This window comes from Rhincodon typus, unplaced genomic scaffold (genome assembly GCF_021869965.1).
Source record: "Rhincodon typus isolate 14 unplaced genomic scaffold, sRhiTyp1.1 hic_rhity00000730, whole genome shotgun sequence".
Classification (NCBI taxonomy): domain Eukaryota; kingdom Metazoa; phylum Chordata; class Chondrichthyes; order Orectolobiformes; family Rhincodontidae; genus Rhincodon; species Rhincodon typus.
The window spans coordinates 1-24,694 of NW_025966368.1; the positions used below are offsets into that span (position 1 = coordinate 1).

The 24,694-nt window shown below is 37.5% G+C and overlaps 1 protein-coding gene across 6 annotated transcripts; it reads right to left on the bottom strand.

The window, feature by feature from the left end:
- Positions 1-238: 238 nt before the first annotated feature.
- LOC109910793 (zinc finger protein 276) lies at positions 239-24,676 on the bottom strand. Of its 6 annotated transcripts, none has more exons than XM_048621522.1 (8): positions 24,239-24,675; positions 14,317-14,635; positions 11,288-11,358; positions 7,538-8,092; positions 5,949-6,030; positions 3,714-3,797; positions 2,356-2,445; positions 239-836 (listed from the first exon to the last, which is right to left on the bottom strand). In XM_048621522.1, exons 1-8 carry the CDS (start codon positions 24,543-24,545, stop codon positions 725-727), a joined length of 1,620 nt encoding a protein of 539 aa, XP_048477479.1. In that variant the 5' UTR covers positions 24,546-24,675; the 3' UTR covers positions 239-724. The 6 variants fall into 6 exon arrangements, 3 of the variants coding, with proteins under 3 accessions (XP_048477479.1, XP_048477478.1, XP_048477480.1); XM_048621521.1 differs by having other exon boundaries at positions 5,949-6,033; XM_048621523.1 differs by having other exon boundaries at positions 750-1,051; positions 5,949-6,033; positions 24,239-24,676.
- Between the last annotated feature and the right edge of the window lie 18 nt (positions 24,677-24,694).

The window sequence follows — 24,694 nt, forward strand, 5'->3', positions numbered from 1 at the left end:
CGCCAAACTGGCTTGTTTTTGTTCAGACGTTTCATCACCATACTCGGTAACATCATCAGTGGAGCCTCTGATGAAGCGATGTTATTCTACTCCTCCGTTTGGAATTTATACTGTCCGATCCGTTATGGTGAGTACTGTCATTTCCGGTTTTGATCTGTATGGGTTTATATATGGGGTCCAATTCTATATGTTTGTTGATTGCATTATAGGTGGAGAACCATGCCTCTAGGAATTCCCGTGTGTGTCTATGTTTGGCTTGGGCTACTATGGTTACTTTGTCCCAGTTAAACTGATGGCCTTCATTGTCTGAATGTACAGATATTAAGGAGCCGTTCTGCTGCTAGCTGATGATCGGACAGACAGAAAGGAAACTAGCCATCAGAATACATGAACATCAGCTAGCAGCAAAATGGCACGATGAACTCTCCTTAATATCTGTACACCTTATATTTAGTATGTATAGTACCCAAACACAGAGCACCATTACTCTGAGACTTGATATTGTAACTGAGGGTGCAGAACTTTACATACTACTAATGTTGATTTCTCAAAAGATAAGCAGAATTATGCTATTTTTGTCAGTGTGAACTTTTACAACTAAAAAAAATTAGTGTTTTTAATTAAACATAGCGTAGGGTGCAAAATCATAGTCCTAAAGTCAAGAGGTAGTTGAGCTAAGCTGATACTCAAAAAGCCTAAAGTTTTAAATTTTGTGGTTGACCAATTAGTCTTGAGGATAATGTCCTGAGCATAATTTTACCTTCAATCCATCAGCTCCTCTATATACTGCACAGCAGCCCTTGTACTGACATCGGTGCATGGTGGGAAAATCTTCTCTGAAAAAACACCAAATAAATGCCACAAGGTTACACAGATTCCGTATCCTGTAACCATATGGGAAACTCTGTCAAAGTTTTGGCTGTGTTCCTAGGCACCCATTGAAATCAACGTTAATGCCATGGTTAGGTTCCTTTGGATATTTCTCGTCCAGAGAAACCAATGTATAAGTTGAATTCTTGTACCATACATCTGCAGCACTGTGCATTACAAGCTAAAATAACAAAAACATCAGTAAATATTAAATAAATATATTATTCAAAATACAATAAAGTGTTTGTAAAAATTATATTCACCTCCAGTACGCTACTTTTGATTAACTAGGCTCCAAATACTGGTTGATCCAACTGCTGAAGTTGATGGGTGCAGCTAATTGCTGAAATCCCTGTACGGTTTGCACCAATCAACTTCTACTGGATGGAGGACAGGAGTTCAGTGTGACTTCAGAACAACAGCCAGATGCTAGGAGCCAGAACAGCAGCTTAAGAACAGACGCTGGGGACTCTGGTAAGAACAGTGTGGAAAATAGGGATAGGGGAATCTAGGGTGGGATACAAGTGTGACAGCATCAGAGGGGGATTAAGAGTGAATGACAACAGGAAAGCATCACTATGGCAAAGGTCATGTGCACGGGAAGAGTACAGATGAGTAATTCTGTGGCAAATTACATAAAAAGTAAAACCAGCAATGCTAAATAGACACTACTTTATTGACAGTGTTAAAATGAAATTTAAGTGAGTCAATATTAAACACATCCAGGGTTCTTACATTTCAAAAAAATTACCAATGAGATCAGTTAGAACTGACTTGGGGACTTTCCCCACATACTTATCTCAGAAGTTGTATTTCTTGCAGCATATTGGAATAATCCTGAAAGTATTAGCTAATAATTATTTGTAATGCAGCCATACAAATGAGTGTAGGAAATATTTCAAGCCTTTCTTGATTTAACTTACTTCCTCCTTCAATGCATCATGCTTGTTTTGGCCCCCAAAAACCAGAAAACTAGATAAAATGGTTATCTTCAAAGTATACGACTCAACATTGAGCAACCTTAATATATCTTCTACAAGTATTGTTACTCTAACAGATTAAAATAAGTTACAACCTTAGAATTAATAAATACTAATAATTAACATTATAAATTTATTGAAACCAATCAATTTCTTGCCTAATCCAACCACAGACCAAACAAATTATATAATTGACTTTCTGTGCCAAAAGATTCTGTTTCACATAGCAAATAGTTAGGGTCTGGTACACGCTGCCTGGAAGTATGGTAAGGGTAGATTTAATCAAGGCATATAAGAAGGCATTAGACAATTATTTGAAGAGATACTGAAGGGAAATATCTGGAGATGCACTGAGTAGTAATGTGCACGTGGACAACTGGTCTTCTTAGCTCCAAAATAATTCTGTGAAGATTGCTGCTTCTGATACTTTTAAAAAACAGACATTTACAGTGAAACAGAACATTATTTAACTACTTTTACTCCCCAGAAGAATTACTCTAAGTACCTTTCACAGTTTGACTTTGATTTTCGCATACGCCTTTGTCCTGGAGTTTTCTTCACTTCTTTACTATCACATTTCGTAGCTGGTAATTTACTGAAAAGGGAAATATAATCTAATTCACTGATCGTTTGGAAAATGTAAAACTAAACCAAGCTTGTAAAGTTTGTAAGTTGACCAAAAAGCTCACATTTGTAAACAGTTATCTGTGTACCTTCTATGTATTACAGATAGGAAACTGGTTAAACACATTTTAAAAAAAAAAATAAAGTCTTCGACTCTGAATATAAAAGTCATGTGGCGTCAGGATCACTGTACCCAAGTATACTGGCTGATGCAAAATAATCTGCAGCAAATGAGAAAATGTAATCTTTAACTGTTGGCAAGCTCTATCTATGACATTACCTTCAATTTCTATACCAAAGGTAATATGGCTCAGCCACACGCATTAAGCTTTGTGATGATGATATTCAATTTATACCATCTGTGGCAAAACTTAATAAAAATTCCATTACAGGAATGGATTATTTCAACAGATATCATTGCTAAATTCGGTTTCTTACAAAGATTCACATGTAATAATAACCTCATCTGTCCTCTTCAGGAGAAATCCATCTCTTGTTCCAGTACAGTACAAAAAAAACCACAGTCCAGTTAAAGCCTACTGACCTTATCCAATTTTAAAACATTCCTTTACTTTTAATACAGCAGAACATAAAAAGCAAATGCTCTAACAAAGTTATAAAGATATAATTTCATTATAATGTAAACTTCAACAAATTACAAAATGCAATTTATACAAAAATAAACTAGAAACTGAGGTTGTACTTTTGATAGAGTTTATATTTGAATGAATGGCTTTCCTTTTGTATTTTTCATGGTAGAATCACTAATATTATAATTCTATTGACAATATACCAAACAAATCATTATTTATAAGCAGACTGTGAACATTTTTAATGTGAATGAGCTCAGCGTTCTATCTCCTGTTTTCTAGGCAATAACTGAAATAGTGAAATCACACTAAATTAATTAGTGTATCAATTACTCAGAGCTAGAATGTTATAGGAGGCAAGAAAAGCTGAACTCAAGTTCTCAGCTCAGCTTTTTGGCCAAAATCAAATGTAAACAAAAATGATAAATACAGTCTTTTTATGATGAACCAAATAAAACAGATGGTTCAGTTGATATCTGTACCAAATCTATAGGAATGCTGACTGAACAGGTAAAAACACTTTATCCCAAAGGACCGGTTCTAATCAAGTAGGATTACAACAATCGATAGTGAAATGAAGCTCCTATGTTGAAATTAAAGCCAGTTTGTTCCATTAAAAGAAAAAAAGGCAACATTCGTTAGGACTCACTTCTTCTCCCAATATGGCTGGAAAGACTCATCTGAAGACCCATTCTTAACTTTTTCTTCCCCATCATCTTCACTTGACAAGTACCTATAAAGATAGAACAAATAAGATTCATTAGCACCCTTAAAACAATATAGTTGACAGTATAAGGAAATAGAAGAATGGCATAAAAACCAAAAGAACTGCAGATGCTGTAAATCAGGAACAAAAACAAAGTTGCTGGAAAAGCTCAGCAGGTCTGGCAGCATCTGTGAAGGAGAAAACAGAGTTAACGTTTCGGGTCCAGTGACCTTTCCTCGGTTCTGAGGAAGGGTCACTGGACCCGAAATGTTAACTCTGTTTTCTCCTTCACAGATGCTGCCAGACCTGCTGAGCTTTTCCAGCAACTTTGTTTTTGTTGTTGTTGTAGAAGAATGGCATCTTCTATTTCCTTATATCCCCTCATATTCCCCTCAATGTTCAATGGGTGACCTTACTTCTACATGCTGTTTCTTCTAAGTGCCCAAATGAGAACCTGTATATTAAAACAGCCTTAAGACTAGAACTTCTAATCACTGCTCAATTTATTGGATCTCAGAACAAGGAAGTTGAATTTGTTGCTTGGTAGAACAGATGAAATAATAAGAGCCAGGCTGGTGAAGCATTTAATTTCACACACATCAATAGTCATACAATTGTTACATTTCAAACAGGGCAACAATTTGTACTGAGAAACTGATGCTGACTGGTTGGCAAGTTGACTCAGACTGGCCATGGAGAACGTAGCAAGGAACTACTGTCCCCATTGTTTGATTCAAAAAGCTCCAATGCCTAGACATGTTATTTTGTTTCCTGCATATCAATATATGTAGGTTCAAGCAAGCCCGAGTCATCCGACAAACCCAAGCAAAGGCTCATTGTGCAAGCTTGATGTTGAATTAGAGCAAATTATCTCAAATTACCATGAAAGGGTAAAATATCTCAAAACTTTGATCAACAGGCGAAGCCATTCATTACACACTGCTACCATGCAGTAGCAATACAAATGCTGCTATTTTCCACTAACAAGATACTTTGTTGCTGTCAAGTCAAAAAGACTTTCTCTTTTCCACATAAATGAATAATATACTATACAAATGTCAGTGCTGGTGTGTTGTCAAGTACGAATGCCGTACATCCCTTTGACTGCCAGATTGTATCAAATGATAAGTCCCTTCAGCTGTTCGAAGTAGGCAGAATAGAAAATGTATTTAACCACCCTGTACTTACATAACTCAGAACATAGTGACTAACATTAGATACGATTTCACAATTGAAAAACACTTGCGGAACAACCCCCAGTGGGTCAAAAATTACACTAACAGCCAATTAAAGATAAATATTTGGGCTCACAATTTGGCTCACTACAACTTCACAGAAGCTGCGTGTCAATAAGTGGAGAACTATCCTTTGAAGGATGAAAGAACATGATGTATTTTATCTTTTTTGAATTAAACAAAAGAACAGGACAGTTGTCTCCATGCCAGTGCCTCGACCAAAATCCACTTGGCACCAGTTAGCAACCTTTTCTCCTGCAGTATAAACTGTTGCTCCCTTTGAACACTGGTATTCTTGCATCTGTCCTGATGAGTCCAAATTCTGCAATACTGAAGCTCAGCAATACTGAACATGTAACTATTAAATTCAGGAATAAAAGAAAATGGCAATAATGAGCACTGGGGAGGACATCAAGAACAACAAACAGATTTTTAAAAGTACAGCTGTTTGAGAGTTTCCAAGTCAGAGGAACAGGAACAGTGCAATGTAAACCAAAAGTCTGAGGACGTAAAATGAGAAAAAATGACATTAAAACATCCAACATAATTTTCTTATTACTTGAATTCAATAAGTACAATAATTTCACCTATCATACCGTAAATACTATTATGAATTCACTACATTAAGGTAATATAGATATGTTATTTGGGCCATGTAACTTAAGAGGTTTAAATCAAGTCATAGAGTCATAGGACATTTCAGCTATTACCTGCCTTAAATAGAAAAGTTTACCATTAATTTAAAAAGTTTAAATAAAATCATATCATTCTAAAATGGTCTAGAATTCAAATAAACAGCCATACGAAATCACTTTCTGGAGATTGTGCCATACTACCTAATTGCATCAAATCACAAAGTTAATTCTGGGGTCCTGCCTGAAATATTTCAATTAAGCATTGATCTGCCATAAATACTACAGCACTAACTGTAATGAAGGCCTACCTGTCAGAGAGGTCACTAGATTCTAATCCATCTGCAACATCATCCTTTATAGAACACGAAGCTTTGTTGCAGTCAATTTGATCTACTATACGAAAAGTGAAAAAAAGTGACAGGATGGGTAGTCAATGACCACAGAACAGAATTAAATCAGCACAAACTATTTTCCCATTATGGATCTGGTTATGAAGAGACAATGTATTTGTTAATAATAAGGTTATATATTCACTCTCTTTAATCATAATAACCTAAACATAGTAATACTTTCTCTCTTTTAGTGATATCTTGAAACCACAGCAGCCAGCTTGTAGCCTTGGATCCTGTTCATATTTAAGGCAGGCAGATGTCTTTTACCTAGGCTACAATGTTCACTAAAACAAGGAACTATGATACTGCAGTACCTGGTGACAAAAACTTTAATTTTAAAATTAGTTTCTTAAATGCAAGGAAGGAAGGTAATCTCTCAAATAGTTATCCTTAAAGCTATTCTTGAGACAATTCACTTCTACCATTTTGGCACAAATGTTTGGAAAAGACTAACAATGTCACAGAATTTAAAGAAAATAATTCCATTTGCTAAATTCCTTATTACATCATATCTGCCAAACTTCTGCCTTTTCCCCATCTCCCTGCACATCATTTCTATCCAAATGTGCCCTATGTGCTCTTGAATGCTTCAACTGAACCTGCCTCCACCACATTTCCAGGCAGTGCATTCTATACCTTAACTATTCGCTGCGTGTAGTTTTTTTTTCCTCACATCACTCTTGCTTCTTTTGCAAATCACTTTAAATCTAAATCCTCTAATTCTTTTTCTCTTATGAGCAGGAGAAAGCTTCTTCCTAAACACTCTGGTCCAGCCCTCTCACGATTTCGAAAACCTCTGTCTCAGCTTACTTCTCTCCAAGGAGAACAGTCCAAACTTCTTCAACTTATCCTCATAAGTGAAGCTCCTCTTTCCCAGATTAGTCTAATACAGCCAGTGTTTTAGAAATCCATATTGACTCTCCCCAATTATACTTCTCCTTTTAACAGTTCACTAACTTTGGCCAGTATTGTGGACCCTAAAACCTCAGTTTTACATGTTTTTAGTGGTACTTTTGTTCCTGGCGCACAACAATCACTTCTCATTTCTTAGTTATCCTAAAACAGACTCTGTCACAGATACTACATTATTAATAAGAGAAACTATTTTTATGTTTTTTTTTTAATAGGGCTCCAATAAGCTCAAAATTCACAGGACAAGAGATGTATTAAGTTTGCATTTTCCAATAAATTACTGGAACTCTATACTGAATGACCACATTTCTGAAAATAGGAAGTGACATTTCCAGTTTAACAATAAAGCTGAATGATCACAACACTATTGATTTGTCCTCTCTTCAATATAGCAAGAATCTACCTTACCTGAAAAGCAGGATCTCAATAGTGCAGCAGTCCCAACACCTGCAAAGAACTATTACCTAAAAATAAGGGTCTTTAACTTTTCCACCTCTGACAACACCCACTACTGCATTATAAAAATTCAGCTTCAATTATACAATGCCCCATATATACAATTTCATAATTTGACATTATAACATACGTCTCACCTTTTGAATTTAATACTTGCATAGCATCCTGTAACTGAGCCTTTTCCCAACAGCACTCAGTACTCTCAGGATCTATGTGCAAAAACATATCTTTGCTCAGCAGGTATTCTGAATTGTCCACATCTACTGGCTGTGAAGTTACTCCACTGTATGTACAAGGCTGAGAGTCAGATGACCACAGTGATACTGGAACTGGTTGAAGTTTACAGATTGGACCACTCTCACCATTTTCAGCACCTGTTCCATTTTGAGGTGGGATAGGTAATACGTTTCCTACAATTTTCTCTTTCATTGAATCATTAGTCTTGATGTGTGGGCATGGCATCTCATTCAGTGCAACCTTCTGATTTGAATGCACATCCAAGATGTAACTGTGTCCTTCTGGACACCCCCATACAGCTCCAACTACTCCATGATACTCAGCAGATAAGACACTCTGTACATTTGGTAGGGACCCACAGCTGCTGCCATGTCGGTGAGCCCAAGTGACCAAAACTTGCAAACATTGTGGGGTTGCATTTACTACACCATCATTTAGCATCCATTTAAAATAATCTAAAAATAAAAGAAATGATAAGACAATTTACAACAGAATGAAACTAGAAACACATTTCAATACACTATCTTTAATGATCATGGTACATCGAGTTAAACGTTCAAGCATCAATCTAATTGAACAAACAAAATGGATATTCCTCCGTAAGATGAAGATATCAGGAAGTATAAGAAAATTACAATTCATTCAGATTTCATTCTCAATGTGTATTAGTTATTACAAGATTAATTAATCACCTCATAGTAAAAGCTCCCCAAGATAGCAGTGATCATAACATGATTTAATTTAACATTCAGTTTGAGGGAGAGGAGTGTTTCTAAGATTAGTGGTTTATACTTAAACAAGGCAGTTATAAGGATATGAAAGCTGAGCTAAAATGAACTGGGACACTAAGTTCAGGGAGAGGTCAGTAGAGCTATTGAAGATGATATTTAGAAGATCTGTCAGAATACTCAGAAAAGTTACATTCTATTGGGAAAGAATTATTCTAAGTGAAGGACTAGCCATAGTATCAAACTGAAAGAAAAGGCATAAAATTCCATTAAAATGAGAGGCTGGTCAGAAGATTGGACAAGATTTAAGAACAGCAAAGTATGACTAAAATATTAATAAGGGAGAAGGCAGCTAGGAATGTAAAAAGACAGCAAAAGTTTCTCCAAATACTTAAAAAGGGAAAGAGTAAACAAGATTTGTGCTGATTTTCTAGAGAGCCAGTGTGGGGAAATTAAAACTGCAAAATAGGAAAATAGCAGATGAATTTGAACAGATCTAGTAATTGGAAGCCTATGACCAGCAGTGTACCACAGCGATCAGTGTTGGGAACCTTGCTTTTTGTTATGTACATTAATGACTTGAATGTGAACGTGGAAGGTTTAATTACTAAGTTTGCAGATGACATGAAAATTGACAGTATTGTTGATGGTGAGGAGGATGGCCTCAGGCTGCAAGCTCATACTGATCACCTGGTAAAGTGAGCAGAGCAACGGCAGGTGGAATTTAATCCCGATAAATGCGAGGTGATGTATTTTGGGAGGTCTAATAAGGAGAGAATATACATAATGAATGGTAGGTTCCTAGGTAGTACTGAGGAACAAAAGGACCTTGGTGTACAAGTCCATAGATCCCTGAAGGTGTCAGCACCAGTAAATGAGGGGGGCCGAAGGTGGCATATGGGATGTAAAATATATGTGCAAAGAAGTCTTGTTACAACTTTAAATCACTGGTTAGGCCACAGTTCTAATACTGATGAAGGATGTGCGGTTCTGGTAACCACAATATTGCAAGGATGAGATTGCACTGGAGAGGGAGCAAAGGAGATTCACCAGAATGTTGCCCGGGATGAAAAGTCTCAGTTATGAGGAGAGACTGGATAAGCTGGGTTTGTTTTTCTTGGAGCAGAGGAGGCTGAGGGAGGTCTGATTAAGGTATACAAAATTATGAGAGGCATAAACACAGTAGATTGTGAGAATCTCTTTCCTGTAGCAGACATTTCTCAGACCAGAAGGTATATGTTAAAGGTATATGTTAAACAAGTGTTTAGAGGAGTTCTGTGAAAAATTCTATTTCACCCAGAGTGGTAGATATATGAAATGTGCTGCCTGAGAGGGTGGTGGAGGCAGGTACTCTTGCAATATTTAAGAAACATCTGGATGAGTACTTGTATTGCTAGAGCATAGGAGGCTTTGGACCAAGTGCAGATGAATGGGATTAGTGTAGTTTGGTGTTTGCTGGTTAGCATAGACATGGTGGATCGAAGGGCCTGTTTCTATGCTGGTTGTCTCTGTGAGATATTTTGAGTCTGTCTTCACCCATACATGACACAAATAACATGTCAGTAATAACTGTGTATCAGAATATGAAAAAGAGGAATTTAAAACAATTACAATTACTAGAGAAAAGGTGCCAAGAAAATTATTAGAACTAAAATCTGACAAGTTCCTGGCTGCATTCCTAAACTGCTGCAGTCCTTGGGGTGCAATAAGTTGATAACCTATGCAAAATTATCCATGTTTGCCCAAGTCTAGCCTGCACTAGAAATCCTTAGTAAAAGTAAACCAATTCCTGCGACCTTGGCAGGCAGTAACCGTTTAACTTTTTTTCCTCAGACAGACTGGCACTTTGCCTTACAAGTTGCAATCATTTTTTCACATCCTAACAACTGGAGACACAAAATGCCTCTTTCTGTCTCTAAAGATGCCAGCTAAACTGACTATTTCCAGCAGTTTGTGGTTTTATTTGATTATTTCCAGCATCTGCAGAATCTTACTTTTATTTGCAGTCTGCCCTAAGTTGTTTACATAAATTAATTCTGAGTACAACCAGTGGTAGGAACAAGGATTGAAAGAGAAGACAATGTCACCACTTGATTAAAAATGACAGGAAATTATTTATTTTTGCTACAAGCCTCAAATGTAGCATGTGGGATGTTTGAAACATTAATTAAAAAAAGGAAAAATCCGGAACATCTCTGTAATCATGTTAACATTCAAGAAAAGCTGGGCAGAACCATAGCAAATGCTTTTTCAAGCCTGGTTGGGGAGGGGAAGGGATGGAGACAGTGATGGCTCAAATTGTGAAGAAACATTCAACTATTTGAGAATTCTTGCCTTGAGTAATATATGCTGTTTCATCATGCCAAACCTACAAGTAGTTTTATCATTCGGAAATGCATTTTCCAACACTTACAAGACAGAATCAGAAGTATAACTTATTCAAATTTCAATAGGGTAGCTACAGAGAACCTATATCTTTTAGTTGGGGAAATACAGAACAACAGGATATAATTTTAAATTTAATGTTAGGCCATTCAGGAGCGAATGTGAAAGCACTTTTTAATCAAGATAGTTGGAATCCTCCCCTAAAAGACAGTAAATGCTGACTGACTTGATACTTTCAATTTTGAGGTCAATGAATGTTTGATACTTAAGGGTGCCAAGGGATATTGGGACATTGCACTGTCAAAAGTTTTTTAAATGAATGATTTCTGAAGAAGGGTCCCAACCTGAAATGTCAACTTTCCTGCTCCTCTGATGCTGCCTGGCCTGCTGTGTTCCTCCAGCTCCACACTGTGTTATCTCTGACTCCAGCATCTGCAGTTCTTGCTATCTCTTTATAAATGCAAGCTGTTGTTGTTCAAATGTAAATAGTTTTACATCCAGTAAGCTGAATTAGAGTTGATACCACGATTCACTCACCAGAGATAGAACTGTCTAATGGTGATCGCGAAAGTGATTGCACTGATGATAACTTTGTTGTTGCAGCACATCTACAACAATAAAATAAAATAGAAGCATTATATCCAATTGAGACTGAAACAACAGACATTACTCCAGTAAAATTGAAAGATATAAAAAAGCTAGTTTGCAGAATAGGAATACCTGTTTATATCATAGATGGATGTTCCTCCAGCACTCTGCCAGTTTGCAGCTCAACTGTCATGGCAAACCCCAGTTCAGTTTGCAACATGTCTAGTCTTTTATATTTGAATAGCCCAACAATTGCTGGAGGATAACTGGCTACCCAATGTAAACATTATAACTTGGTACTGTACATTCAGGGTTGGGGGGGAAGAAATACTTTCCCTCGGCCACATTATGCTGCAATATAACTTTATATTTGTCCATTTTACTGTAATCTAAATATAATCCAAACAACAACTTGCATTTACAGAATGCCATTAACAAAGATACCATTTCAAGCTGTTTCACAGAAGGGAAACAAAAGCTTAATTGAAAACTAGTTTTGAGGTAAAATTTGAAAGACAAAGAGAATCAGTGGTGATGGTGAAATCAATGATCTGGGGAAAGAGTGATATAAAAAGAAAAAGAATACACAAAGGGGGTCACATAAAACAGAGACTGGAGAATGTTGTTGACACAGATTGAGGCAAAACAACAAAGGATTTTATAACTGAGGATAAGGATTTTGAATTCAACGTATTGGAGATCAGGGAGTCAATTGAATGACATGATGACAAGACAGACCGGCCAATTACATCATAATTCGGATGAGGAGGGACATGTTTTACTGTTATCATCTACCCATCAGAATCGCAAAATACAGTTGATCATAATGTTATCAAACTGCGGTTCTATACACTTTCAGGTAAATAGAAAAGATTCCATAGCAATATTCACATGTTCAACTCGCTGTCTGGACCAACACTTGTCCCTCAACTATTAAAACAATTAGTTGGGCATTTAATTCTTAGCTGCTTGAACAACTGCATTAAGCACAAATTAGTTGCTAAATTGCCCTGCATTGTAACACTTCAAAAATATTTTGTTGGTTTTAAAATGCTATGGAACATGCCAAGGTCATGAAAAGCACCAAGAGAACTCTCCATCTCTTGAATTAGGGTCATGAAATCATTTACATCGATTTTAGATGGAGCAATGGCTTAACATAACTGAAAGATAGTGCTCACACCTGTGCAGCATTCTTTCAGCACTGCACTGAAGTGTCAATTGGGATTAAATGCCAGTTTCTGTGAGCCTGCTAGCCTAGACAGTGGCAAGATTACTACCACTGAATCAGGCTGACACAAATTAGAAAAAATAATGGTTCCTGCGCCAATCCCTGGAGAATCCCTACTCTAAATAACTCACATACTCCTTGTTGCCAATTGCTCGAGGCAGTTCTTAAAGGTTTGTTTTTAAATCAAATTCTAAAATTAATTAGTAAACTTTTGCACTTTGGAAGTCTAGCCATACCATGTTCTATGGCTTTTTACAGCTCACTTATGTAACATATTGACATGGATGGAATATTAGCTAGCTAACAGGGAACAGAGAAATGACGCATATGGGTCATTTTCTCTATAGCACAATGTAATCAGTGGTATGCCACAGGGATCAGTGCTGCAGTTCAACTTTTCACAATTTACACTAATGACTGAGGTAATAGAACTGAAGGTACAGTTGCTAAACTTGATGATACAAAAATACATGGGAAAGTAAGTTGGGAAGAGAACATGGGGAGGCTATAAAAGGATACAGGTAGATTTGGTGAACAAACTTGGCAAATGGTGTGTAATAAGGAAACACGTGAAACTGTCCATTTCAGTGGGAAGAATAAAAAGGAAGCAAAATATTTACATGGTGAGAGATTGCGGAGTTCTGATATGCAGAGGGATCTGGATGTCAAAGTGCATATAGAGCACACAATTAGTATGCAGGTGCAGCAAGTAATTACAAAAGCTAATAGAATGTTATCATTTGCTGCATGAGAAATTGAATGCTAAAGCTGGGAGGTACATTTCCGCAATACAGAGCATTGTGGTAGTATTAGTCATTTTATTTAAAGAAATATATAAATGCATTGGAAGCAGTTTAGTGGTTTAACAGAATAATACCTGGAAAGGGTGAGTTGTTTTATAAGAGGTTGAACAGGCTAAGTTTGTATCCACTAGAGGTCAGAAGTGTAACAGGTGACATAACTGTAACGTATAGATTCTAAGGGGTCTTTATATGGTGGCTGTGGAAAAAATGTTTCTTCTTTGAAATAATCTAGAACTAGTGGTCAGTGTCTCAAAATAAGACATCATTCATTTAAGACAGAGATGAGAATATTTTTCTCTCAAAGAGATAAGAGTCGTTGAAACTCTCTCCCTCAACAGGCAGTGGAAACAGGGGACCTGAACATTTTTAAGAAGATAGAAGATATCAGAAGTGGATAGGTTAGATGCAAGGGAGTGAAAGCTTATTAGGGATAGATAGGAAGGTGGAGTGAACACATCATTCATGATATTTTACTGGAAGATGGAGTAGACTTGAGGGGCCAAGAGGCCCGCTCTGGCTCCTTACTCATATATTCATAATGATTCTTCCAGGACATGGAGAAGGCTGTTCAAGTATGACTTTCCCTTCAGAATCTATCTCAAAGAACTAACGCAAAGGAAGACACAAACTGTTGTGCCTCTAGCATATCTTGTGTGGATAAGCAAGGACAATATCATCAAGGATTCAATTTTTCAATAGTTCTCCAAGATATTCTACAATATCAAACCAGACAGATTTATTTGCCATCTACAAATCATCAGACATTGACGAAAAGATGATTTAGTGTTGCTAAATAATATTCCTGGATAATTTTGATCTTGCATTTATGCTTTGAATAGAAAAAGGGATTTAGTTTTATTGCATTTATAGTAAACAATATAGTAAATTTGGTAACATTAGACAGTAGGGCACACAATAATCATTCAATTAGAGACTTGAAATACCTGCTAGACTCTTGTCCACGTTGTACAGAAGCTACTGGTGAAGTATTCACTCTTTGAATGTAGTTTCTCAAGATACTCTGACATTTGTAAAACTGAGCATGACACTTCCTGCAGACATACTGTGGCAAAGACGGATCCTGCCTTACCACAACACCAACTAGTTTCTGAAAATCAGTACAGAAAGTCTGTTGTGCTCTGCGCTGCCTCTCTGGATTCGCCTCAAGCAAAGGAACTTTTGCAAAAACGTTACGTAGACTCCTGGAGGAAAACCTTCCATGACAGAGACGGCAGTAGCTCGTGGTCGCAACAAGAGGTGTAGCTAATGAGAAACAGGATACAAGTATACAAGTGAGCATATATTATTCTGGGAATCAAATATTCAAGTTCCTTTTAAACATTTTACAGCACTACATTTAGCATAAAACCCCCATTAAATTTAGCATGCTCTCATTTGTTGTTACTCTAAGGAAATCTCATTAAATTTGTGAGTTCTTTTCAAAATAAAAACACTTAGCATTTATTTGTGAAGATATATTAATTAGAAGTAAAACAAGGACAATTGATCTTGCCAGCAGTGACTGAAAACTGACACAGCACGTCAAGAGTGGTTGGATAAAGGTAACCTTGACTAATCCCTAATGACATCAAAATGGCAATATCTCTCACCAAGAGTAGGAATGAAAATATGGTAAGAACTTGGAACTTGCTAAAAGTTGTTGAAACAAATTGTATAATATCTAAAGGAAAACTAAGCACATAAGCAAGAAATGAATACGTGGTGACATCGGTAAACTTATACGAGAAAATTTGAGAGGAGACTTAAGAGGAGCATCAACATTGGCATGAACTGGTTGGCTGAATGTCCTGTTTCTGAGCTATATATCTATGTAATATTGTGAGATATATGAATGATTCAATTGTACCTATCCTTGCTGGTCAGATTGATAAGCAAGTTGATTGAAAGGAAATGTATGGATCTTAAACTATCAAATATTTGTGTAATCTTTTCATGAAACTGAATATAATCATGTCATTTGCTTATTAGTTGGCAATGATTTTCAGGGCTCATTATTTTAATGAATAATCTCCAAAAAAATTTAAAGAATATGAAGCATTATTGAAGCTTTCCTAAAACAGAATTTTAAGTTATACACAGAATTCAATTATCTAGCTATTGTTTACATTTTCACAAGCGTTTTGTTGATCCTATTTATTTCAGATTCAGCTTTAGCATTATAAAGCTATCATTTTCAAATACATGATACAAGGCATACCTCAAAAATCAGTTTTCAGTATGATTAAATTTAAACTAAACATATCTTTTATCAAGTGACAATTTTTGTAGATCCTTTGGCTTAATGTGTAAGATATTGCCCCATGCTTAATTTACATATTCTTGGTAGTACAGTACAACACATGAATGTAAATGATTTAAATTGGAAAAACTGAGTAACACTCAAAAATCAAAAGATTACAGAAATCATTCTCAAAGCAGTCAGCATGCAATGAGAAAAGATGTTGAAGACATACAGAAGATAAGTGAAATTAAAAATATGTCAGGTATCAAATTTATTCATAGAATGCATAACTTTAGAAGCTGCACGGTCAAGTGGAGAACAGAATATTTTAACTGAATTAATTATGCAATTCCAATGAGAAACTAGAACTGTTCAGCTTCTCCAACCTTTATCCCTGTTCTAAAAGGTGTACTGAAATGAGACCTTGAGTGGGTGTTCATGTGCGCAAATCTTGCGAACAAATTGAAAAAGCTATTTTTGAAAACGTACAATGGATCCTTAAAGATAAGGATAGAAAAATAAAAGATATCAGCAGAAGTAGGTCATTCGACTCCTTGAGCCTACTCCACCATTCAGTAATGATCAGACTCAATAACCTAATACCACCCTCCCCCATATCCCTTGGCCCTTTAGACACCAGTGCTATACCTAGTTCCTTATGGAAAACACAATGTTATGACTTCAACCACTTACTGTTGTAGTGAATTCCACAAATTCACCAATCTCTAGGTGAACAAATCTCTCTTAATTGTGAAGATATATTAATTAGAAGTAAAACAAAGACGACTGATCTTGCCAGCAGTGATTGAAAACTGGCACAGAACATCAAGAGTGGTTGAATAAAGGATCTCAGTTAATTCCTATTGATATCAAAATGGGAATATCTTTCATCAAAAATAGGAATGAAAATATGGTAAGAACCTGGAACTTGCTACCAAAAGAAGTGGTTGAAACAAATTGTATAATGATAGGGAGAAAGTAACCAAGCACATGAGCATAAAATGAATAGGCTATATGAATAGTCCTAAAAGGTTTACCCCTTAAACTAGAAACCCTGGTTCTGGACTCCAGAATTGGGAACATCCCTCATGCACTTAAAGTCTGGTCCTGTTAGAATTTTATAGGTTTCTATGAGAACCCCTCATTCTTTTAAACTGCAGTGAATGCAATCTTAACCGACTCAGTCACTTTCATACGTCAGTCCTATCATCCCAGGAATCAATCTGGTAACCCTTCACTGCACTCATTCTATGACATGAATATCCTTTCTCAGATAAGGAAACTGAATTTTGAAAAAAATGCACACAGGTGTGGCTTCACCAATACCCTTAATCATTGCAGCAAAATTTCATTGATCCTGTACTTAAATCCTCTTGCTATGAAAGCCAACATACAGTGTGCCTTCTTTACTGTCTGCTGTACCTGCACGTTTACTTTCAACGACTGGTACATGAGGACACCCAGGTCTCATTGAACATTCCCCCACCTCAATTTACAGACATTCAAATAATAATCCGCCCCCCTGTTTTTGCTACCAAAGTGGATAATCTCGCATTTATCCACATTATACTACATCTGCCATGCATTTTCCCACTTACTCAGCCTGTCCAAATCACAATACGACATCTCTGTATCCCCTTCACAGCTCACCTTTCCACCCAGCTTTATGTCATCTGCAAATTTTGAGATATTACATTTAGATTTCTCATCTAAATCATTAACATATATTGTGAATAGCCATGAAAGAGAAATAGAGTACAAAAGCAAGTAAATTATATCAAATCCTTTATAAAATGACTGATTAAGTGGCTGCAGAAGTCCAATGTCCCGTTCTGGGCATCACACTTTAGAAAAGGCTTTGAAGCCTCAGAGAAGTACAAAGGAAATTTATGGACTAGTTTCAGGGATGAGCAATTTCAGTTATGTGCAAAAGATAGAGATTGTTCTTACAGCAGAGAACGTTAAAGGGAGGTTTAGTAGTATATAAAATTGAGAGATTTTGATACAGTAAATGAGAAATCGTTTCCACAAGTAGAAGGGTTGGAAATCAGAGGAAGCAGTTTAAAATCATTGCCAGAAGAACTAAAAGAGGTTTGAAGAAAATTCTTTTAAGCAGTGAGTTACGGTTATCTAGTCTTCGAGGTAGTGATACACAATCTTAAGAGATGGTGGAAACAGATTGAAGTGTAACGTGCTCAAAAAGGGGAGAAGGTGCAGTATAATGAGAAAAGAACAAGTGTCTAATTGGATACTGTTTCAAAGAACTGGCATGGGCACATTCAGGCTGAATGGCCCCCTGTTCTGTAGGATTCTCTTAGTGGTACAGTTTCATACTGCCTTATACTAAATAGCAAGCTATTTTACTACACCTACCTGCATCTCTCCATTTTTAATATTATCAAAATCACTCTTTATAAATAAGTTCTCAGTCAGTCACACACCTCACTATCTCGTCTTTCAGCTCAGGCCCTATTTTATTCCAGCTATTTATGAAATTTGGATCATTGCATTTAAGGAAAAGCAACACGAATGATTTGTAATATATTGCCCTCCTCACACAAGAGGATATTTCAAAATGCATTACAGGGAGAAAGGTGAATATTAAGCATGAAATTAGGAACTTAAAAAGGTTAAAAGATATGATTTTTTAACCACTGCCTTTGCTTATGGTTTTCAAACTTTTCTGTACAAATGTCCTCACATACATGGACATATTCTGAGAGAACGCATCATGAATTGTGCCTGCTTTAGGTAGCTGACACCATATATCTTCGTTTGTTATACAACAGAAATGTTGTGGAAGTAGTTTTCATAAATCCATAAAAATGACAAACTCTTTTAAGATTCTCTCAGGTGACTCGTGTCCAGCAAGGAAGCTTAGTTTGAAACCCTCCTAGTGTGACCTACAAACAATATCCAGCTGAAGAATGTCACCAAAATCATTCTGGTTAGTGTCATAAATATTTACAGTGCTGCTGAAAAGATTAAGGTTTTTGCATTTACGTATCAGGCTAAATGATCCCATTATCGTTGAACATGAGACAGAATTCTTTCTAATTTGTTTATGGGACTGAACATTGCTGGCTAGGCGAGCATTTATCTCCTATCCATAATTTCTCAGGAATGGAGGTCTTACTCGGTTATTTCACAAGGCAGTTAAGAGTCAACCACATTACAGTCACATGTAAGACAGACCAGGTGGGATGGCAGATTTCCTTCCCTAAAGGCCATTAGTGAACCAGAGTTTTTTTTTTGTCCCCCCACAATTTATAATGGGTACATGGTAGCCATTAGGCTAACATTTAATTCTAGATTTTTTTCCATTGCATTTATATTTCACCATTTGCCATGGAAACTGAATTCATATCCTCAGTATATTAGCTTGGGGTCCCGGATTTCTAGTTCTGTGACACTACCATTATGCTACTGCCTCCCCCTCAATTTTAAATTAATAGGACCTGATTATTCTCATGGGTTTCTTCCAATTTCCTGCTGTAATTTCAGTGGCAGCCTCGTTTTCTATGGCATTTCAAATGTTAATCTAAATAGTTCTTAGATGTTGTAATGGTTCACGCCTCTACCACCCTTTGAGACAGTGAATTCTAAATACCCACTCTCAGGGTGAAAATTTTTTCTATTTCTCCTCAAAATCTCTTGCTCCTTACCTCAATTCCATGGGCCCTAGTAAATGTCCCCATCTAGTAAGGGAAAAGTGTTTGTTCCTATTGACCGTATCTATACCCTTCATACTTTTGGAGACCACAATCAGGTCTCTCTTCAATCTTTTCTGCTCTGAAGAAAACAACCCAACCTATCTAATCTCTTTTCTAGCTGAAAACATTCCAGCTTTGACAGCAGCCTGGTGAATCCCTTCTGCAACCTCTCTGGTTGTATTACATCCCTCATATACTGTGATGACCAAAACCACACAGTACTCTAGCTATGGTTTAACTAACAGTTTTTACAATTCCAGCATAACCTCCCAGCCTGCGTTCAATGCCTTGGCTAATGAAGACAAGTATTCCATTCACCTTCTTAACCACCTTGTCCACATGTCCTTCAAGGATCCATGTATATGTACATTAAGGTTCCACTGATCCTTAGTACTGGCCAGGATCCTACCAGTCATCATGTACTCCCTTGCCTTGTTTGTCCTTCCAAAATGCATAACTTTCTTTTTAAGGATTAAACTACATCGGCCTCTGTTCTGACCATCTGACTAGACAGCATCTTCGGGTAGACTCAAGGTCACACAGCATGGAAACAGACCCTTTGCTCCAACCAGTCCACATTGACCATTTTCCCAAACTAAACTAATCCCATCTGCCTGCACTTGGCCCATATCCCTCCAAACCTTTCTTATTCACAAACTTATCCAAATGTCTTTTAAATGTTGTAACTGTATCTGTATCCGCATCCATCACTTTCTCTGGTAGTTCATTCCACATACGAACCACTGTCAGAAAAGTTGCCCGTCATGTCCCTTTTAAGTCTGTCTCCTCTCACCTTAAAATTATGCCCCCTAGTTTTGACCTCCCCCACGCGAGGGAAAAGACCCTTGTCATTCAGCTTATCTATGTCGCTCATGATTTTATAAACCTGACTCCCCTTCTGTTTTTAAATTCTATCCTTATGGCCTCAAACAAGGAACCTTCGAAGATATTAGACTTTCATTTTGCAGTGATTGATTTCTTATCAATAGTGCACTACCTCCTACACAGTTCTGATGAAGGGTCATTGGAATCAAAGCGTTATCTGTTTTTTTCCCCTCTAATAGATGCTGCCAGACCTGTGTTTCTCCAGCATGGTTTTTGTCCCTTGTGCCTTGCCTTGACTATATACGTTCTACCTTCCAGGTGACTTGATTTTGCTTTTACATTACTCCCTATTTCACCTCCACTCTATTATCATTCAACTACCAAATTAGTTTAAGCCCCCACTGACAGTACTGGCAAACCTCCCCCAAAGAAGTTGGCCCCACTACCATTCAGATGTAAACTGTCTGGACTTGTACAGGTCCTACCTTCCTCAAAATGGAACCAGTGATTCAGGAATTTAAAGCACTTGCTCCGTACCAACTCTTCGGCCAAGTATTCATCTGCTCTATCTGCCTATTCCTATTCTTACTAACATGTGGCAAGGAGTAATCCAGAGATTACAACTTTTAAGGACCTGCTTTTCAGTCTGCTACATAGCTCCCTAAATTCTTGCTGCCTATGGTCACTAGTACCAATATGAACTACAATGGCTAACTGTTTACTTCCCCCTTCAGAATGCCCTGCAACCAGTGATATTTTTGACCCTGGCTACTGGAAGGCAGCACTATACTGGAGTTATGTCTGTAGCCAGAGAAATGCTTGTCTGTACCGCCCACTATCAAGTCTCCTACAACTATTGCTCTTCCTCTTGACAGACCAAATGAAACATCCAATGAACATGTATGTAAAGACATAAAATTAAAAAAAAATTTGATTGTCAGCCAGCAAAGAAAGCACATTTCTGTAACAATATTTCCTGTTATCCGAGTTGCACCTATGGGTCTGTTTCCGTGCTGTACATCTCTATGACTCCATCATCTGAATGGGTAAATCAACAGGTTTAAAGGGTATGGGCCAAATGCTGGCAAATGGGACTAGATTAATTTAGGATATCTGGCTGGCATGGAAGACTTGGACCGAAGGGTCTGTTTCCATGCTGTACATCTCAATGACTCTAAATAAAGGGTTTTGTTTAAAATAAAACTCAGAAGATCTGGAAAAAAGAAAATTCCAGACATTCCAAATCAATAATGACCATGCTGGGATATTAGCATGCCCTAATCAGAAAACAGAAACTCGGGTCCATGCTTAAGCAGTGTTAACACTGAAGTTGAACAGATATTGCCATCCAAGACTATATTTCATAAAACAAAAGGAGATCCAGTAAAAACAGACCCACCATATGTATCACTCTGGCAGCTGAAAGACTTGACAGTCTGATTCTTTCTCAATTAATAAATCAGATTTCTATGCTTGGATAGGAGCAATTGTGAATAACCTTGAACCCCACAATACACTTTCCATTCCTTTTACAGAAATTATTTTGATATATTAGGTGCAAAAGTCAATGTTTAGAAATTTTTGTGAACAAGTCCTGCAAAAAATTGCTGCATTTAATAAATGATAAACTGAACTTTTTGAGAAAATAAAATTGTCTAATTATTTAGTGATGGAAGCTTGACTATAAGGGGATACTAAAGGTTTCAGAAGGCCAAATTACTGTCCATGTTGTTGTTTTTGAATTTTTCAGTGTTAGCAGTGTAGTTAGAGGGTGATTTAGAAGGTATGTAGATCACACCTTTGAAGTGTGTATAGTGAGGGGAAATGTAAAAGAAAATATAAGTCAGAAGAATGCTGTCTTGAGTTGACAGGTAGGACTAAAAGAAATTGCTAAGGTATAGATCAGCATATCAGTAGAGAAGCTTACAAATTTGGGCCAGATTAGAATGTTGATTAACACATTGGAGCAACTGAATTTTAGACAAGCATCAGTTTATGCAGCTGAAGTGTTGGAATAGTTAGGGAAGTGAAAGTAATGTCTGAAGATTTTCGTGTCAGCTTTAGTTCAACGGTCAAAGAAGTTTCTTGTAATAACAAGAAACCATTTCTTTGAAATAAGGTGGGGAATATCAAAAACTAACATGCAGTTTAACAGCCAGTATAGTTGCAAAATCTTCAAAATCTCAAGGAAAGATCGATCGGAAAAGTTGCCCTCGGGCAAAAAGGCTCCAGGACTGAGGCTACTTTTGTAATAGATTTATGAAGGAATTGTCAAATTTCTAATCCTGAATGGACTCAGATTGTACACAATAACACTGGACAGTTGCAAATCTGACTCATTTTTTGAAAAAGTGGTAATATCGCACAAGTGAGTGAAGAAGAAACCCATTTGTCCCACTATGTCTGCACCAAGTCTCCAAATGAGCACCATTTTCTGCATTTACCCCATTACTGTGTACATTCATTTTCATATAACATTTTAATTCCCTTTAGAACGCTTCAGTTCAACCTACTTCTACCACATTCTCAGGCAGTGCATTCTGGATACTACTCACTCGTTGCACAAAAATACTTTTCTTCTTGCCACTTTTGTTTCTTTTACTAATGACTTTGTGTCCTGTTATCCTCGCACCTTTCATGTACAGGTATAGTTGTCCCTATCTAATCTGTCCAGGACTCTCATGATTTTGAATACCTCAATATATCTCATTTCAGTCTTCTCTTCTATAAGGAAAATATCTTCAATTTCTCCAATCTATCTTCATTATTGATGTTTTTCAACCCAGGAACAGTTCTCCTGGGTATTTTTCTGCACCTTCTCCAATGCCTTCAACATGCAGAAGTGCAGCGCCCAAGATTTGATACAGTACGCATGCCAAGGCTGAAATCGTGTCCGAGAAAGCTCGACATAACCTCCATGCTCTTGCACTCTACACCCCCAATTAATAAAGCATAGGATACAATAGGTTTTATTTATCTCTATATCAACCAGTTCTGCCACCTTCAATAACTTGCACACACATACATTCAGGTTTTTCTGTTCCTGCACCCCTTCAAAGTGGTGCCCTTTTGTATTGTCTCCTCACACTCTTCCTACCAAAAGTGATCAAAATTCTCTGCATTGAGCTTCATCTGTCACCTATTCCACCAACTTGTCTATGTTCTTTTGAAGTTCTACACAATCCTCATCACAATCTTTTAAAGTTTTGTATTTTCAGCAAACATGAAAGTTGCACCCTGTACACCAAAGTCCAGGTTATTAATATAGATTAAAATTTGTCCATCTTGTAGACGGCATTAAATTGTACTACACGAGGAGTTTGAGAGGAAGCTGTGCTATGTATTAAGTGATGTGCTGTGGGAATCATGGTTTATGAGTGCTACAAAGAACGTAATTATCCCGGCTGTGGCTAAATTTATAGATGATACCACACTGGCACCAGTTGCAAATAACGTTCAATGCACACAAAACTAAAAAGAGGTGGCAAATATAATTTAACAGAATCAAAAACAAAGTTGCCGGAAAAGGTCAGCAGGTCTGGCAGCATCAGTGAAGAAAAAAATCAAGAGTTAACGTTTCGGGTCCGGTGACCCTTTCGGTTTTTATAATTCAACAGAATGTAGTTTGAGAGATCTGGCAGAAAACCAGATGACCTTAAACCCCTGAAACTCAAAACTTGTATCAAGGCTCTTTTCCAGAAATAAAACAAAAACATCGTAGGATAACCAATTCCATTAATTCTGAAACTAATTTAGTAGATCGCGCCTATATGGTACATTGCGAACCTGCAGGACATCGCTAACACTCATAACTTTTGAAGTCTGGCTATCATTGCTCTGTAAACCAATGTGGACATAGCAGAGCTCCAAAAACCAATGTGATAAAGGATTAGAAAAGTGTCAAGTTTAGGCAGGCAGCCTCACAGGGATCATAGGATTTGCCTCCTTTTCTTGAAAGTGTGCTACCAGAATCGGCAGACAGTGCCTGTAGTTAATATCTCATCAGACGGACGGTGCCTCTAACAATGTTGCACTAACCCCAGAGTAAACCCGAGCTCCTGGAGTAAAGGGGAGTTGTTCACTCACTCACTGAGCGGGTGTTAACTGAGTCAAGGTGAGGACAAGCTTTGGCTAATCCCAGACCAAAGAGTTGCAGCTTTTTAAAGGGCGACGAGAGACGGTCATTCAAAGCAGGCCCAGCCCGGGGGCAGTGACCTGACTCCACAGCGGCCTCAGGCCCCGGGGCCTCATCTCCCCGCGGCGGAACTCCGGACTCGGACTGAGGCCCCGGCCGCTCGGGGCGTATCCACCGCTGCCGCTGAACCTCAGACAGCCTTTTCATTTTCTGCGCCATCGACACGGACACGAAGCGGCCGCGTTTGTTCCGCTTCATTTCTTCTCAAAAGCAAAAGTTTTTTTTAAAAGAAACCGTCACCCGGGTGAACGGTAAACAACCGGAAACGGGTTGGAAAGGGACCGGGCAGGAATGACCCTCCGGACTGCACATCCCCACCGAAAGAACAGTTCCGGCTTGAGAAATCT

Bases quoted from the DNA above. Each gene is read 5' to 3' on its own strand.
- LOC109910793 (XM_048621521.1), bottom strand. From the start codon at position 24,545: ATGAAGCGGAACAAACGCGGCCGCTTCGTGTCCGTGTCGATGGCGCAG. The intron at 6,034-7,537 runs GTGAGACGTATG...CTTTTCGTATAG, and splicing joins GCAAGTATTAAATTCAAAAG to TAGATCAAATTGACTGCAAC. The intron at 3,798-5,948 runs GTAGGCCTTCAT...CTATCTTTATAG, and splicing joins TCTAGTGACCTCTCTGACAG to GTACTTGTCAAGTGAAGATG.